Source organism: Poecile atricapillus, chromosome 8 (genome assembly GCF_030490865.1).
Source record: "Poecile atricapillus isolate bPoeAtr1 chromosome 8, bPoeAtr1.hap1, whole genome shotgun sequence".
Classification (NCBI taxonomy): Eukaryota; Metazoa; Chordata; class Aves; order Passeriformes; family Paridae; genus Poecile; species Poecile atricapillus.
In genome coordinates, this window is record NC_081256.1 from 12,790,609 (window position 1) to 12,807,065 (window position 16,457).

The 16,457-nt window shown below is 42.0% G+C and overlaps 1 protein-coding gene across 4 annotated transcripts in view; it reads left to right on the forward strand.

Moving 5' to 3' along the window:
* The first annotated feature begins 2,752 nt into the window (after nucleotides 1-2,752).
* U2SURP (U2 snRNP associated SURP domain containing) overlaps nucleotides 2,753-16,457 on the forward strand; it is a 44,296-nt gene continuing 30,591 nt past the window's right edge. For 3 of the 4 annotated variants that reach the window (XM_058844321.1, XM_058844325.1, XM_058844323.1), the window contains exons 1-5: nucleotides 3,672-3,762; nucleotides 10,812-10,859; nucleotides 13,669-13,767; nucleotides 14,857-14,971; nucleotides 15,371-15,504. In XM_058844321.1, coding sequence (XP_058700304.1) covers nucleotides 3,718-3,762; nucleotides 10,812-10,859; nucleotides 13,669-13,767; nucleotides 14,857-14,971; nucleotides 15,371-15,504 — 441 coding nt within the window. In that variant the 5' untranslated portion in view covers nucleotides 3,672-3,717. Of the gene's footprint in view, nucleotides 3,053-3,671; nucleotides 3,763-10,811; nucleotides 10,860-13,668; nucleotides 13,768-14,856; nucleotides 14,972-15,370; nucleotides 15,505-16,457 lie in introns of those variants that run through there. The other variant, XM_058844324.1, reaches the window with a different exon arrangement.

Genomic DNA, 16,457 nt, shown 5'->3' on the forward strand with positions numbered 1-16,457 from the left:
AAAGGAATGACTGGCATTGCACTCATCTTGAACTTCCATGCTTTCAAACAGCTGATAGCTGTGCACATCTGGATTCTAGCCACGTAGGCTAATTCTCTCTGACAAGAAGCTGCAGGAGAACTTTTGAAATTAAGCCTTCATTTGATACTTGCACTAATGCCTGCAAACTACACTGCAAATGACTGACCCTTCTCAGCCAGACAGCGCAAGTCAGATGTTGCCTCTGTGACTGCTTTGCGTAATGTGCCTCGGTGCTAGAGGACTCCCAGGGGGAGAAAGAACCCGGGTTCCCTGATAAGACGTATCCCAGGAGAGAGAAGTGGGGTCCTGAAAGGGAAAGCAGCTGCTGAATGGCAGGAATGGAGCAAGACTCACAGCTGAGGATAAAGCGCCAGCACTGAGAGATGGACTAACAAAGAGAGATGGCTCCTGCCGGGAGACAGGGAGCAGACAGAGCACTGGCAGCAAGTCCAGACTGCTGGAAACCTAAGAGGCAAACCTCCCAGACAGCCTCTCTGGCTCTTTTTCGTTATTCCGGTGGTCCCTGCTAAAGCATCTCAACTGAGCCCAGGCTCTCCGTGCTCCGGCTGTGAGTGCTGCCCGCCTCTCCTCTCGGCTGGCGCTGCGCACCCAGAGCTCCCTAGCAACCCGCGAGTGCACGGGGGAGCTGCAGCTGCCTATTTTGAGAATCCTCGCTGGCGGTTTTCAGTCTCTAGGGTGGGAGGAGGTGGAGGGCGGAATAAGGGAAGAAGCTGGAAGACTGCTGCTTAAGCACTGGGGAACACACACACAGGCAGCAGCTTTAGTGATCCGTGAGTCACTCTGTGAAACTACACAAGAAAGTGTGAAACTACAGTTACAAACCTGTACGCTCAGCAGCTGCACTTCTGTCCTACTCATAATCTGCCTGACCCATGTCCTCAAACATGCTTCCTTTGCCACATGGTAGGCAACTTACAAGGCACCCTAAATCCTTCCTTTCCTATTCCCTCACACCCACATTTCCTAAAGAATTGCATCAGTTCTGTGCCCTGGCCTGGAGTGAGAGCAGTGGAGAGCTTTCATCTGAAAGCTGGGGGAAAAAGCAGCCAGAAAGACAAGTGTAACACATTGCAGCACGTGGTTAACTTAATGTAGCTTAGTTTTAATTATTTATGATAATTCATGATTTTCCCAAGTATATTGCCTAATGATACTTGTCATTGTAACAATAGTTATTAAACAATTCCCAGGTCTGCAGGCAACCGGACTTACTGCATTATAATGAAAAATGTCTACAATTTACTTTTAAATATTGTTGTTATTGTTATTAGCCTACCCTTTCCAGCATTAATTCTCCACGGATTTCTGCATCTCACTGCTTCCTTTCCTTCCTGCTCTCCTTCCTACCCTTGCTCTCCCATTAAGCCCAAAACAGTGGCATGTGTTCTCATTCACTCATTGTACACAAGTGCTACTGTACTATTGCAATGTGTTATAAATAGTACAGATTGAGGAGTAGAGTTCATTCTGAAAAATTATCTTTAGAGATGACCTTTGAAACTCTAAGTATATCTTTCCTGTTCTTCACAGCATGTTCTGGATTGTGATGCTCTTAATTTGGTGCAGTTTATTAATTACAAAACAGCGTAGAGGCTAAGCAGTAGGCAGAGGATTTGAACAATGAGGTGGATAATTAAAATGGATTAATGAGGTGGATAAAATAAAGGGATTGAGGCCAAATGGAGCACAAATTTTCTAAACATTATTGGCCCCAAAACTCTCATCCAAGGGCATGTTCCTCTTTCCAGCTAGATGTCTGTTTTTTATCCAGAAGCGCCAGTCATTTTCCATGCCAGGTTTATTAATATGGTCTCAGGAGAGTTAAGCATCATCTAGTGTCTTCTCTTGTGGCCCTAAATGCCCTTTCTAGCCAGTACAAGTTCCCCAGCTGGTTTGCTTTCAACTCATTGCTGCACCTGTTTGCACTACTATGTTAAAAACCACCCCAAAAGCAGGTCACAGATGGTACTAATCCTGTGTCTGCAAGCCAGTGAAATGGTTCTCAAATAAACAGGGAGAAAGATGGGGAAAGAAAGGGGCTCGGATTCTGAGCAGTAAATCCTGCCTAATCCATCTGTAATGCTCCTTGACCAACGCTATCCTTTCATGTGGAAGGACTCCTCTATGGGCAAGTGTGGGGCTCAAAATATCCTAAAAGGACTGGTGGAATTGTGCCAGTCAATGCGTGGGTTTTATTTCCCCCTCCTTCTTTCCAAGACTCAGTGGTTCCACGTCACATTTATCCGAGAGAACCGTGCAGGTTCCTCCAGAGCAGGGGTGCGACCCAGCACCGTGCCAGCCGCGGGAACAGCACACGTTTATCGCTGGAATTGCTCAGGAGTATCAGACAGACATCTGCTCTCTCTGCAGCCTCGGCTGCCACGCCGTTACCAGAATATTCCGCGGTGTGTTGCGGAGGGCGGCAGGAGGCTCCAGCAGCCGGGGAAACCCGTGGGTTGCCGCTTGGCCTTTCTCCCTGCTTCGCCTTCCCCCCAGCAGCACCGCCTGGCCCACTGCGGATTGAACCGCGGCCTAAAGCGGTTCGTAGCTAAGGAACGATGGGGATCGTTATTTTTTCATTTTGCCATTTTTTTTTTTGTAACTTCGGGTGGAGTCACGTTACGTGGCACGGGCCGCCTGAGGCGGGCGCGCGGCGCGGGCCGCGCCTGCCCCCTGGCGGCGCCTGCGCGTCCCGCCGGGCCCGGCCGGGCTGCAGGGAAAGGAAACCCTGGCTGTTGTTCCTTCTGCCCGCCCTGCTCTCCTTGCACATTGACCCGCGTCCTCCGCCTCTGAGCGACACCTCCCTGCCGTTCTCCGGCCGGCCGTGAGCGCTCGCTGCCGCGCCGCTGTGCCGTCCCCGCGCCGACCAGCCTGCTCGGTACTGCTGACACGCGGTGACAGCTGCCATGGAAGCGCCCGCAGCTGAGCCGTCACCCTGATACAGCTGCGGGCAGAGCAGCAGCTCTCACCAGACCATGTCCCTGCGCAGCTGGACGCACATCTGCAGCCGGTGAGGTTTCCTGAGAGTTTTGCCCTCCTCGATAAACTTCCAGCCCTCTGCAGTTTCCTCTGCCCTCTTCAATCTCTCCTTTTGCTTCTTTTTTATCTCCCTTCTGGAACCTTCGTGCTCTGCTGCCCCAGGTGGTTGTGAGCACAGGCCCTGCTCCATCCTCCCTGCTAACTCACAGGGCAGTGGGTGTCGGTAGGTGGTGGATTAAAGCTTTCATTAATTTCTGTGTATCTTCTTGTCTTTTTCTTAAGTATTATTTCAGCCCCAGCATATTCCACTCTGAAAACCCATGGACCCACGGAGATTCAAGACTCATGATAAATGTGACCGCTGGTTATAATCCCCAGTTAAACAGCGTTCAATAAAGTTGCAATTGTAGTGTGATATCAAACCCAGTAACGAAGGATTAGCTGTGTTAGCCTATTCGGTATTCAAGGGCTTTTCTCAATGAGGTGCAGTGTTTCGGGTTGCTCCGAACGGTCTCCGTTCCATTCCACACTGTTACACGTGCAGGGCGAGCGCTGCCTGCGGCTGCTGCGGCCCCGCCGCGCCGGGGGTGGGAGCTATCGGCGGCTCGGCCATCGGCTTCGCGCCCTCCGCTCGCGGGCTCGGTGGGATCGGCGCTCGCTTGGCCGCCGCTAGGGCTGGGCGAGGGGAGAAGCAAGATGGCGGACAAGGCGCCCGGCGGCTCGCAGAAACCCGCCGGGAAGGTGAGGCCGCTCCGCCCCGGGGCAAGGCCCGCGCCCGCTCCGTTCTGCTCGGGAGGCACGGCCCGTGGCTCGCTCCGTTGCGCTCGAGGAGCACGGCCCGCGACCCAGTGCCGCGGCGGCGGGGCCCGGTAGCGGCAGAGCGGCGGGGCGCGGGCGGCGCGGCCTGCTCTGCTCCTGCTCTGAGCCCGGGGTGACCGCGAGCCTCGGGACGGGGTGGGAGGCGGGAAGGGGGCTCGGGGGCTCGGGCCTCTTGCAGGGCACCTCCGCTCCCCGAAATTGCTCAGGGCACGTTTCTGTCCTCGTGGCGTCCCCGTGGCCCGGCGGAGGAAGACGCGGGGCCCGGCGGAGGCGCTGTGCCGGCCCGCGCGTCTCCGGGCTGGGGTGCGGGCTGCTCCGTAATGCCCGAGCCCCAGCCGTGCCCACCGACGGGTTTCATTTCACTTTATTGCTCTCCCACCGTGGGCTTATACCCGCGCAGAGCTAGTTTCCAGCTCTCGAGTGTGAAGGAAAACGGCGAATTGAGATGGGGTGGGTTCTTTTGAAGTGCGATGAAATTCCGAGTTTCGTAGAACTGCCGCGGCGTTCCCCGCGCTTTTCACTGTACCCACTCTACTTCCTGTAATTCCTGCTGGGTGGATTTCCAGCTCGGGAGCACAGGTAGTGCTGCTGTTCTGGAAAACTTGGCTCTGCGCTCTGAAACCAGCGGGTGGGCACAGCCCAGAGCTGCCTGCGCTCGCAGCATCGCTCTTGTTGGGAGGGTAGAGAGGGCAAGATATTTTGGGGGATGCACTGATGGCGTATGGTTTACTCCCTTTCATTCACTTTTTTTTCAGGTTTTAGGTCAGAATTATATAAATCCTCCAGGTTTTGGTGTGCAGGTGTGTAAATCATTCAAAGAAGAGAAAGCTGTGTTATGGCTCAGGAATTTCCAGGATTATTTAATTTTTTTTTTTTTTTTTTTCAATTTTGCTGCTAGGAAACGGCAGTGATTAATGCAGTTGGTAATGAAATGTAGTTACTTAAAGACTTTGCATGTTTACTCAGTTGTTATTAGAGTAGGAGAACTTTATTTTTGTTTCCCTCATATGATCTGTTCCAAATATTGCCAATAAACGTTTTTTTATCTTGCTTTTGGCTTGGAATGGCAAATAGGAGCTGGACAGAAAACTTGAGTAGTAAAATAGGTCTTAATTTGTGGACAGTGGCTTTCAGGGAATCAGACAAATTTGGACATATTTCAAGTATAATTAGAAATAGAATACTTAATTATTGATTAAAGCAACTGATAACATGGTACAGAAAACCAACTCAGATGTGATTCCCTTCTTTTTGCAGTCACATTGTAGACTATTTTTGTTTTGTCATTTACTATTTCTGTACTGATGATACTGTTTATTCAATATACAGTAATAATTAATTTATAGGAATTGTTTTCTGTCCTAGAAGTCAGTTCTGCAGAGGTGTGTTGAGACAGTTAACTCTTCCATCCCATGGAAGTCAGTAGGACACCTAGGGAATGTAAGGTCAGATGTGTGTTCATCTGTCAGGGCCTGCTGAGGAAATCCTGTACCTCGCTCGCCACTTTTGTGCGCTTCCCCCTCACCCCTCAGTTTCCCATTCCTCCGGACATCCATGCCGTTCTCCACTAGTATTTTTCTCATGCTTTACGTTCTAGATCTTGCTGTTTGTTCTTGTCAATATTATTTTATGTGCCAAAGAAAATAGCTGTAGTACACAATTAGATCCATGATAATGTTTCTGTTGAAAAGTGAAATAAAATAAGACATGCCTATCTCTTGAGATTTATTTCCCAAAAAGTAAATCTTGGGAAATCTGAGGGGGCTGAACAGTGTGTGGTCCCTTCAGTACTTTTGTTTTGTTATTCCCTCAATGCTTGTGATGTGTTTATACATTGAGAAATTCACAGATGTCTTCAGAAAGAAATGGTACTGAAATTAGTACTACTCTTTTTGTTTTAATTTGTTTATTCACACAGGAATTAAAATGTGTATTTTTAGTTGAGCCTATATGAAAATGCTTGTGGTTTAACAATTGAGCAAATAATGATTTAGCTCAATTTCTTGATTTAATAATTTATCAGACATTTTGATTATTTTTAATAATTTTAGAATTCATTACTTATGTAATTAAAACTGAAGTTGTTGGCTTCTTTTGGTGCATTGTATTTGCAAATTGTATTACTTCTGCAGATACAAATTTTTTTTTATCTATCAGACTCATAGGATATGTTTCAGTGGCAATTCCAAGGTGTGCCTTTGCTGGCTTCTAGATACCTGCTGGGAAGACACAGTGACCTTTTATTTTCTGTGCTCTGTGAGGAACTGTGACCCAGTGCCTGAAATAAAATAGCTTCTCCCCTTCAGAATGGTTGGTCTTTGTTCTTCAGTCTTAGAGTCCAAGTACTGAATTTGACCCAGTTATTTTGATCATATATAGTTATGTATTTTATAATGCAAAATCACATCTTGTCAGTCAGGCATCAAATCTGTTTGATTTGCTGTTTGAAAAGCATTGCTGGAGGTGGTACAGGTTCAGGGAGCCCCCAGTGCCTGCATCGCTGTGGTGGCAGCTGCTTTGTGTGATACTGGCAGCTGCTAAGTAACTTTGAGGGTCTCCCGTGTGAAACGTGTTGCAAAAGCATTAACTATTCCTTTGGCACTTTGAGATTAGAATAGCAAGATTTGTGCTTGAGATTTGGAGAAATACAAGTAGGAAAGAAGGATAGTTAAAGAGGAGAAAGGAGGGATTGCCAAAGACTACACTGGACATTGGTGTAGGACGTGATTCTCAAATGACAGATACAGATGTTCAGTTTTTATCCTCATGTAATGAAATTTTAGCTGCTCAGTGACTCTTCCATTTCGTTACTGTATCCTCTGAGCATAGTGACTGTCTGGCATGGCCACTGCTCTTACATAGACTGCTGTTCAAATTGTGTTCTGTATGCAGAGGAAATTTGAGCTAAAACGGTATTCCACTTGAGTTAAACTGTACTTCTCCCTTTTTCATCTGAAAAGCTGTACCTGTTATCTGAGTTTAAGATTCTAATGGAATACTATTCTGTACAAATACATCCAGAGAAGGTCACTGTCCATTTACTTTCATGTCTGCAAGTTTTGACTTGATAGGGACTAACATTAATCTGCATTATTCCAGTAACTGTAAAGACTGAACACAGTAGCCATAACCTAATTTGCAGATGTTTTCAAGCACTTTGTAAAGAGAAAGGAAGAATAAAAAGGATAAGGCAAGCTGGAAACCTCCTTTTTCTGAATTTTGACATCTTAATTTATGACGTGTTCCCATTTGTTTTTCCTAGCTGTCAGTGCTGACACAAACCAGTCCCAGCCTTAGCTACTTCTTCCCTACCAAACATTGTCCTATTTGGTTGATTTGGCATGATTTGGGCAGCGGAGTTATTGGAAAATGGTTTGGCTGAACCTTCCCATCTCTCCCTCTGAGTGAGCAGCTAGACCAGGAACAGTGCTGTAGTTCAGTGTGACCAGTACGGGGGCAGGATCAATGGAAGGTGTTGAAACAGGGTAGGAGTGGCTTTCATCGGAGTGTCTTTCAGAGTTTCACCTTGAAGCTGTTGGTTCTTTCAAGGATGGGGCTTTCATTTATGTTTTAAGTTGTAGCCATTACAGTTGTAAAAATACCATTTATCATTTAGAAGACCACAGATTGTCTCCTGGGTTATATTGGCAGCTTCTGTGCTTTTGTTGCTCTTTGTTGTTTCACTAAATAACATCAGTGTTAATTAAAAAAAATATTTATTGTATACAGCATATTTTAAATACTTGTGAAATAACACAATCATGCCAGTTTTACCAAAAGATTTTTAAGTCTGGAGAAACCATGAAGAGCTGGATTTGTGGCCATGTGAACTGTGGGCAGGAATGAAGATTTTGAAGAGCTGTTCTCTTTGTTTTCCTTGGAAGCTTCCATGAATTTGGAAGAAAATATAAAGATCAGAATCTCAGAGATGACTCTGCTTTGGTATTTTCATGAAAGTTTGTCATAAATCTCATCTGTATGGTCCTTTGAAGTTTTTGGTTTTTCTCCTGGAGGTTGAGTGAAGTTGGCTGGACTCAGTAGTGAAGCTTTGGGTGACCTGACCTCAAGGACTGGAGTCCAGCAGGGCTGTGTGTTACTGCAGGAGCAATGCAGGCTGCTGAAATGACACTTCAGCTGTGCTGGCACATGCTTTGAGAAATGTGCAGAGTGAAAGTGATGGAAAAAGTGATCCAGCTGTAAAATAATCTGGTTGAGGAAAAAAAAAAAAAAGATAGTTTTCATACAGAGATGCAATGAATTGGGATAAAGAGGCATTTGTCAATTGTTTATGCTGGCAGTGACTAAGTTGGATTCGCTGCATTTTTTCTGTCGGCATTTTGAGCACGAGGGAGCTGTCCTCATATCTCATCACATTAGAGCAGAGCTTTGTGTGTCTTTCTTTCAGCAGTTAAGTTCAGTTGAGCTACTTGACACGATGAGAACAGAAAAAATAATGCCGCTCCAGATTTCAACACAGGTGGGGAACATCTTCTAGAATGTTTCCCTCTGTTAGTGAGACACTGATTCCGCGGAATCAGTGCAGCTGGTCTGACTCTTAAGGAAACAAAATGGCCCCTTTTGTCAAGGCAGTGCAGATGGATGCAATGTGCAGTGTTGTGAGAATTTGTGATTTTTTAAAATAACTGCTATTTAGAAACTGGCAGATAGCAATATGTAATTTTGTTAAGAATGTTTTCATCTTGTGCTTTGTCAGAACAGTTGCTTGGTTGGTCAGGAGCAGTATCAAAGGTAGAACTAAATTTATACATAGGAAAGAGAAGACCTTAAAAATAAGAATTGTTGAAGGAGGAAAATAATGTGGCTCTCCAAAGCTGCCAGGTTTTTTGGGGTACAGTTGGTGTGAAAGCTAAAACTGCTTTTGGAAGTTTTCTGAGTGCACCTTAATAGAAATTTTGCTGCTCAGCTAATGTTCAAAGTGGCTCCACAGTGCCATGGTTCCTGTCAGTGGGCTGGGGAGTGCCGCTGTACTCCCACAGAATCTCTGTGCTACCACACGCTGCAGCCTTTCTGAGCAGTATCATCTGCTTGCTGCTGGAGAAGCAGATTTAGTGTCTTACTATTTTTTATGTTCTTCCTCAGGATAATCTGTCATTGTGACTGGCATTGGAACTGAGCATTCCCACTGTTTATTACTCTGTGTAATGCCTTGTTTTTGTCCTCCCTATAAGCAGCTTCAGCACCGTCCCTGTTGGGAGGTGTCGCTATCTAAAACTTCCATAAATGAAACAGATGTGGAAAATCAGGAAGTAGCCATTCCCTTCTGCTGTTGCCAGAACTCCTTTCCTGGAGCAATGCTTGATCTGTGTCAGTATACTAAGGCAGACAGCACTGTACTGCTCCACCTTTGAGACTGATTTTTTTTAACTGCAGGTCTCAAATTGTTTTTTGGAAGGCTGGAATTGCGGCTGCTGTGTTGCTTGCTGCAGGGTGGCAGCTGGCAGCAGGAAGAATGCTGTTTCCATGCTCTGGAATTCTTTTCACAGTGTACATCTTTTATCTGTGTGATGTTGGGCTACACATTCATAAACTCTTGTGGGGAGGACAGCTTTCATTAGGCTGTGTTTCTGCAGTATGTAGGCCTGTGCATAACAGATTACTGATCTGAGTGCCGCAGGCAGTTGTGGATCACAAAAAAAATCCAACACCAAGTACACAGGAGGAGAAGTTTGCAGGAGATCGCATTAGTAAAAGATGCCTGAGATATTTGCTTCCATGTGTATTCTAATGAACTGCATGTCAGTTCAGCTTGTTACTAGCTTCTGTGCAAAGATGTGCTTGTGGGTCATGTACACAGTGCTTCAAGGAAGGGGATTTGGGACGTCTTTGGGAGTAAGACATGACTTTTTTTCCTGTTTTTTCCCCGTCCCATTTCTCTTTCTTGAAAAACCTCCAGACATATTCCTAGAAGCCTTTTGCTTCTCCCTTGGAAAGGCGGTGTCTTTGTTTTGCTCTTTACCTTTGTGCATTTAATTCTAGTTGCTGAAATGCTTTCTGTTGAAGATCATTTTTTTCTAAATTGATTTTACTGTGTAACACAGGAATATATTTGTTGAAAGAGAAATGTCTCTGTCTTAGCTGATGAAGAAGCAGGACACACAATAAAAACAAGGCCTAGTAAACTATCTCCTAGAGTAGCATTTGGTGCTTGTTGGGTTTGAAAGACTGGAAATGAGCATCATATATTACTATTTCTGGTATAAACTATTAACTCCTGGTAATAAGGAGAAATGCAAGTGTTCTGTAACTAACAAATGGATTTCAGCTAATGGAAACACGTTATTTTGACTTAATTTTCAATTAAGGTATGAATTGTGCATCAGGCAATAATATCTTAATAGTAGATGTTATGTCAGGTTTTCTGGAATTCAGACATGATGTAATTTAAAAGCGTGTTCTCCATCACTTAAGCTCATTTAAAACCTGATTTTGTATATATGATGGTTTTGGTATTAAGGTTCAGTTAGGTTTAAAGTAATCATATCAATTACAAAATGACAACCTACTAATTAAGGTTTTTAAGGTGGCCAGGTTCCATCTATGCACAATATAGTAAAAACAGTTTTGGAAATTACTTTATAGGAAGCCAAGTGTAGTCAAGCACTTTATGTAATCTTTAACAGGCTTTAATGACAACTCTTGAAGATGCAATGTAGCTAACTTACTTTTTTTCTCAGTGGTGCCATTAGTGACTTATTTATAAAACCCAGCTGTGGAAATTCAGACTTTTTTAATGGTCTGTCTTTAGGTCTGTCCCTTATTTGCCTTATATTGACATTGTTTCTGACGTGCTCTAAGTCAATTATATCCTTTAAATATATTATATGTATCTTTGTTCCTGTATATTTGGATGTTGAAATTGAAATGAAAATCACATTCCAAGAACTGGGAAAAACCCCCCAGTTTGTCTGTTTCTTGTTGTGTGTCTCACCTGCTCATCATTCTCTCGTCAGGTCAGAGGGCCAGATGCAGTACATACCACTGGATCTGCTGATTCGCATGTAAGTCCAAAACACTTCAACAAACAAAAAACAAAAAAAATTCCAACCAGACCCACAAACTCAGAATAGGCCTGTTTTTGAAGAAAACTACTTGCTACAGGCAGTCTGATGCATTGGATATGTAACCTGTAGGTGTTTGCAAATGAACCATTGATTTCATGTTTAAAAATACTCCTTGAAACTTTCAAAGCAAGCACCAGTGTAGGAAGCTGTGCTATATGGTACTGCATCCATAATGGTACTGGAACAGAAAGAAGCTGTAAGGACTCTGTATGGATTTGTCTCTTATACTGAGGAATGCTTGACAATACAAGGTGATCAATCCTAGGAGTCATGTAATATTGAACTGCCTTTTCACATATAGTTGGCTTCTCAAAGTTGGGACAGTGTGGCCCTAATTCCATCCTTTATTTTTCTTTCTAATAGAATATGGTAAAGGACAAGGTAAGAGGAGTAACCTGGTCCTGCTGGCCACCCCACCCCTTACCCCCTCAGTGACGAGACCTTTGCCTGGTTGTGTGGTTGGTGTGTTACATGGAGACCTACCTGTTTCTGAGCTAAAATTAAAGCAGGCAGCAGGAGTCAAAGTGGGAGTTCATACCAGACAATTCAGTGGTTTGGATTTTCTTCAAGATTTCAATTTGATTTTGTACATGCAAAAGTCAATTACCAGCTGTTAAATTACTTGTAAGACAGCATTATTTGAGTTGTGCTAGGAGAAACTTTTCATAAAGAAGTAGCTTGTTTTATTGATTTCTTTTACTTGATACAATTTGAACAATTGCTCTTGAATGTCTTCTGAGTATTTTGTACTGATGGAACTGGAACTTGAATGCTTTGTGCCACCTTACAGTCAATGCAGTGTTCTGTTTAAACAAGTTTGCTTTCATACAGAGATTTGGTTACTCAGCTGCAAGTTTCTCTTTGCTTCTATCATTTGATTTACACTTTTTTACAGTATTTTGCATTTTTTGAAGGAGCAAGTTTTATATAGTTCTGTTGTTAGGAATTCTGTGAAGCTTCATATGGTTAATGATAATAATTGTCCACTGGAATCTAACTAGCAGGCATGAATTAGTTCAATCTTCTTAACTTTATATTGCTCCTGCCACTTGGAAGGTGTTTTTTTTTCCTGAGCCCCTTTCTAAATTGAGCAGATCTTAGTGCCAGAACTCTTTATCTTGCAGCTGTTTCCCTTATGTCACTAGAACAAATATTCATATGGCTGATCTGCAGGTATCCTGTGACATTACTGTGAGAGATTATTTTCTGATGACAGGATAAGCCTTGGGTAGGAGCATGGTATTTGTTCTTTCTGCATTGCTGTGCCTTAGCTGTGTGCTCATGTTTTGCCAAGGTTGTATATTGTTTGTTATATAATTGAAATAGAAGCTGTTTTTCAGGCAACTGGAAGATTGGATTTTATAAAATTAAAATCACACAGATGAATTAAAAGCTCCTGATAAACCTGTCACAGCAGCTCATGTTGACAAACATGGTGTCATAAGCCAAATAACTTCACAGACATCACTGCATAAATTTGTCACTGACAGCTTTACTTTCTGTCATGAAGAGGGAACACTTTCAAAGAAATATGAGCTGCTTGGTCCTATGCTTGGCACAGATCTAAGAGGTGTTTGTCATGCTAACCATGTATTATAAATTGTAGATATTTCAAACAGTTGGTTTTTCATGGTGCTTTTTAATGTAAATTTTTTTTTAATAGGAAGCTGATACTAAAAATAAAACTCTTTACAAAGAAAATTATTCCCAGAGGAAACCCTCTCCAGTTGGTATCAGAATTTTTTTACAATTCAACGTTTGTTTCCTTTATTTGTCTTGATGTTTTATTGAGCTGATATTTTTTTAAAGAACTGTCATTGCAAAAAACATAGTTTTAAGGATCCCTGTGTCTTCTGCATAAGAGCATGACAAATATTTTGAAGACAAGGCTCATAGCTTATGTTTTTTCTTCTGGAGCTTTGTTACTGTGCTGATTCTTCATGAATTACTGTGTTAAGGTAGGAGTTTCCAGAGAAACTGGAAACTGGTAAACTGCCTTTTCTCTCATTTAACTTCCCACTGCCCGTATCTTTGGAACATGCTCTCCATTCCGTTGTCTTTCTTTTTCTTCTCGTGATGCTTTAGTGCCTGTTAACTACCAGAATAGAGCTTTAAGAATTCCATTTCATACTTCAGAAGTTACTGTTATGTGGAGTGCTTCCTTCAAAAGGGTTTTGGAAAGAAATTAGAAACAATCTAGGAGCTGAATATGAGTTTTTTGTTTCATTTAACTGATAGCCGAAAACCCCTGGAATGTTTTTTGTTGTTCCAGCAAAGCTATTAATTTTAACCTTGAAGTACAACTAAAATTCAGCATCCATTTGGTTGTTCCATTACATCGCACAAACATTATTCTGGCCAAAATAGAAAAGCTTTTTTGAGGGGTTGGGGGAGGGAAGGGGGAAGAACCGTAGTGCAAAGCATGTACTTCTGAAGGTTTAGAAACTGCAGTGCTGCACAGTGATAAATGTCCAGGCTCTTACAACAAGGGTCCTTCAGATTTCATCTGTTTGAATGGTGCATGAAAAACTTGCTCATTAAACCAGGGATGATTTGTTTAAAAGAAGCCACACAGATTTAAATTCTTGTTTTAGTTGTATTAGATAATGACAGCTTCAGAGATAAGTACAGGAAAGGCTTTTCTTTGTTTTATTTGAGTTACTGGTCTAGACCAAGTTCAAAATTAACATTATCTTAATTGTTTTGTAAACAGTTTGATGTCTGTCTTTTCTTATTCCCTTTGCAGCCTCTAATGGAAAGTAAACTTAAAGCATTCAGTATTGGCAAAATGAGTGCTGCCAAACGGACTCTGAGCAAGAAAGAGCAAGAAGAATTAAAAAAGAAGGTAATGGTCTACAATGAAAAAATTTACTTTGTATGCAGAGCTCAAATAAGTTTACTTTTAAATTCCAATTAGCTTTTACACCTGATATCTTAGTTTTGATAATTGTAGCTCTCTTAAGAGTGAAAGAGAATTGTATTTTACATGTATAATATATTTTTGGCATCCATGGCATTGCAATACAGAGAGGCTTACTCCTTTCTTTGTGAGAAATCAAGTTCTCTGGCTTCCTGAAATAGGGAATTACAGTAATCCACTGATGTATTGCTCAGGATGGAGACTGCCATCACCTTAGGTAATTTTCTGTTCTTCCTTTGCTCTCTATCATTGGATTTCAGTCATTACAAAGAGTACCTGTCATTTTTGAAATTGTTTCAGTACACATCTCGTTAGTTCTGCAAAACATTTTTTTGTCGATTGACTGTATTGGAAACTAATACAAACCTTAAAATTTGATACTGCATTTTAGATTACTCAGGAGTGTCCAGATTTTATGAAATAGTATCTGGTAGTTGGTAAGGTGGAAATTTTGAAAATTTGGGGTTTGTACTTCATACTCACAACTCATACTATATTCCAGTGGCTTATCTCCTGCTGGGTTGTCAGAAATACTGGCCTAAAGATCATTATAGTCCTAAATTTAGTGTCTCAGCTTAATCCAATGAATGAACTTGTTCTCTGGGACATGCAGAAAGGTGGTTCTGTTGTTTATTGGTCTCTTTGAGCCAGGTGGGTTGATTGTAAAGGCTGAGATGGAATGAGCGCTGTTCTCTCATGCTGAGGCCAACAAAGCTCCAGGCTCATAAGCCTTTGATTTGAGCTTTTCTGTTTGGCATCTTTTGAATGTTGCTGTGTAAACTTCTGGAAAGGAACATATTGGAGCACACATCCTCACTGGCTTTGCTTGTTATGTGCTGTGTTCTGCCCACATTTCTCAGAAATTTGAATTGTCTAAAATTGAAACTCCTTTGATGCAGTTTGTAGCTTGAACTCTAAAAAATAAAAAGGCATGTCATATAGCTAATTTAAGAGTAACTGTCTAGTGAAGGTTGTTCTGTGATGATAGTAAATAGATTAACATTTGTTATGTAGGAGGATGAGAAGGCTGCTGCAGAAATTTATGAAGAATTCCTTGCTGCCTTTGAAGGAGGTGACGGTAATAAAGTGAAAACATTTGTAAGAGGAGGAATCGTTAATGCATCTAAAGGTATAACTAATCTTTTTTTGGAGGTGGTGGGTCATTCGGCTTTGCGTAAAGATAAAGATTGGCTTTGAATTGTATTTTAAAATTAATACATTACATTAGAAGCAGAAAAGAAAACTTGATGCTAATATCTACTTTATGCTTTGACTGAGGTAGGGAGTGGTGTGATTTGTCTTTTAACCAAAAGAAGAAGAAATGCTTTGGTTTAGACTACCTGATCTGTGTTCTTTTTCTTCATATTAAAACATGTTAAATTATGTAAAATTTATATTATCAGCTTTTTAAAAATGAAATAATTTATTGAATTGAATGGCGAGGACTAAAGAGCAGCATTCTTTCTAATGAATAGTGTTGTGCAGGATTAGTTAATAAAATTTGCTTTCAACTTGCATTTCATTTCAGAGGAGCATGAAACAGATGAAAAACGGGGTAAAATCTATAAACCTTCGTCACGATTCTCAGATCAAAAAAATCAACCAAGTCAGCCATCTAATGAGAAACCTCCATCCCTCCTAATGATAGAAACCAAAAAGCCTGTAAGTTTCTCACTTGAATCTTAACTCATCCTGATGTATTTAGAAGTCCTTAGAAAAAGGGTCATGTGATTTTGCAGAGTAGTTTTATCTGCGTGTGTCACGTATTGAGAGAAGGTAGGCATTTGGAGTTGCCTGAACCCATTGCAGATATGAAGGTGAAGAAATGCAGAGGTCCAGGAGCCCTGTTTGTGGCACAGTGCACCTGGTGTAGCACTGCTCTTTTACTATGTTGCTCCTAATGTGGACAAACATCTCATGGATGTGGATTTAGTGACGACTGTTGCAAAGCAACAGCTGCTTCAGTCCTGGGAAGTTCTGGTTTTAGAAGCAATTCTTCTCAATTCCTATTGCTACCATCTGTTCTTGATTTTTTTTTTTTTTAACTTAAAACCAAAAAGTAAATTGACCTTTGTGTTGATTCAAGTTTTTCATGGTAGGGTTCTTTGAGTTTGTTTGTTTGTTTTGTTTTGGGTTTTTTGAGGGGGGTGAAGTTTGAGAAGTCCCTCTTTGAGTTCCAGAATTTGCACAGTTCTGAAGCCGAACACCTTGATTTATTTAATTTATTTTGTCTTCTGCATGGTTTGATGGAGTTTTTTTTTGTTTTCATTTTTGGAGTTGTTTGGGTTTTTTTTCTTTAACCAAGGTTCATCATAAAAAGTAAAGAAAATATTAAAAATATGAACAAGCAGTCTTCAAGTCAAGTGATAATTGCATATGATTACTGTTACTAATGTGTATGTGTAATGAGTGTCTTGGATGTCTTAAAAGTCTTTTAATAGAGCTTACTACTATTTTAAAACCTAAGTGAAGCATGTATGATGCTGCCTGTTAGGGTGGGAAATGAATGTAATGTGATAATTGTGGGCAGTTCCATCATTACCTCCCTCCGGCTTTAAACAAATGTCAGTGTTAGACCAGTGGGGTACTACTGGATGGCAGTTTTGATTTTCATT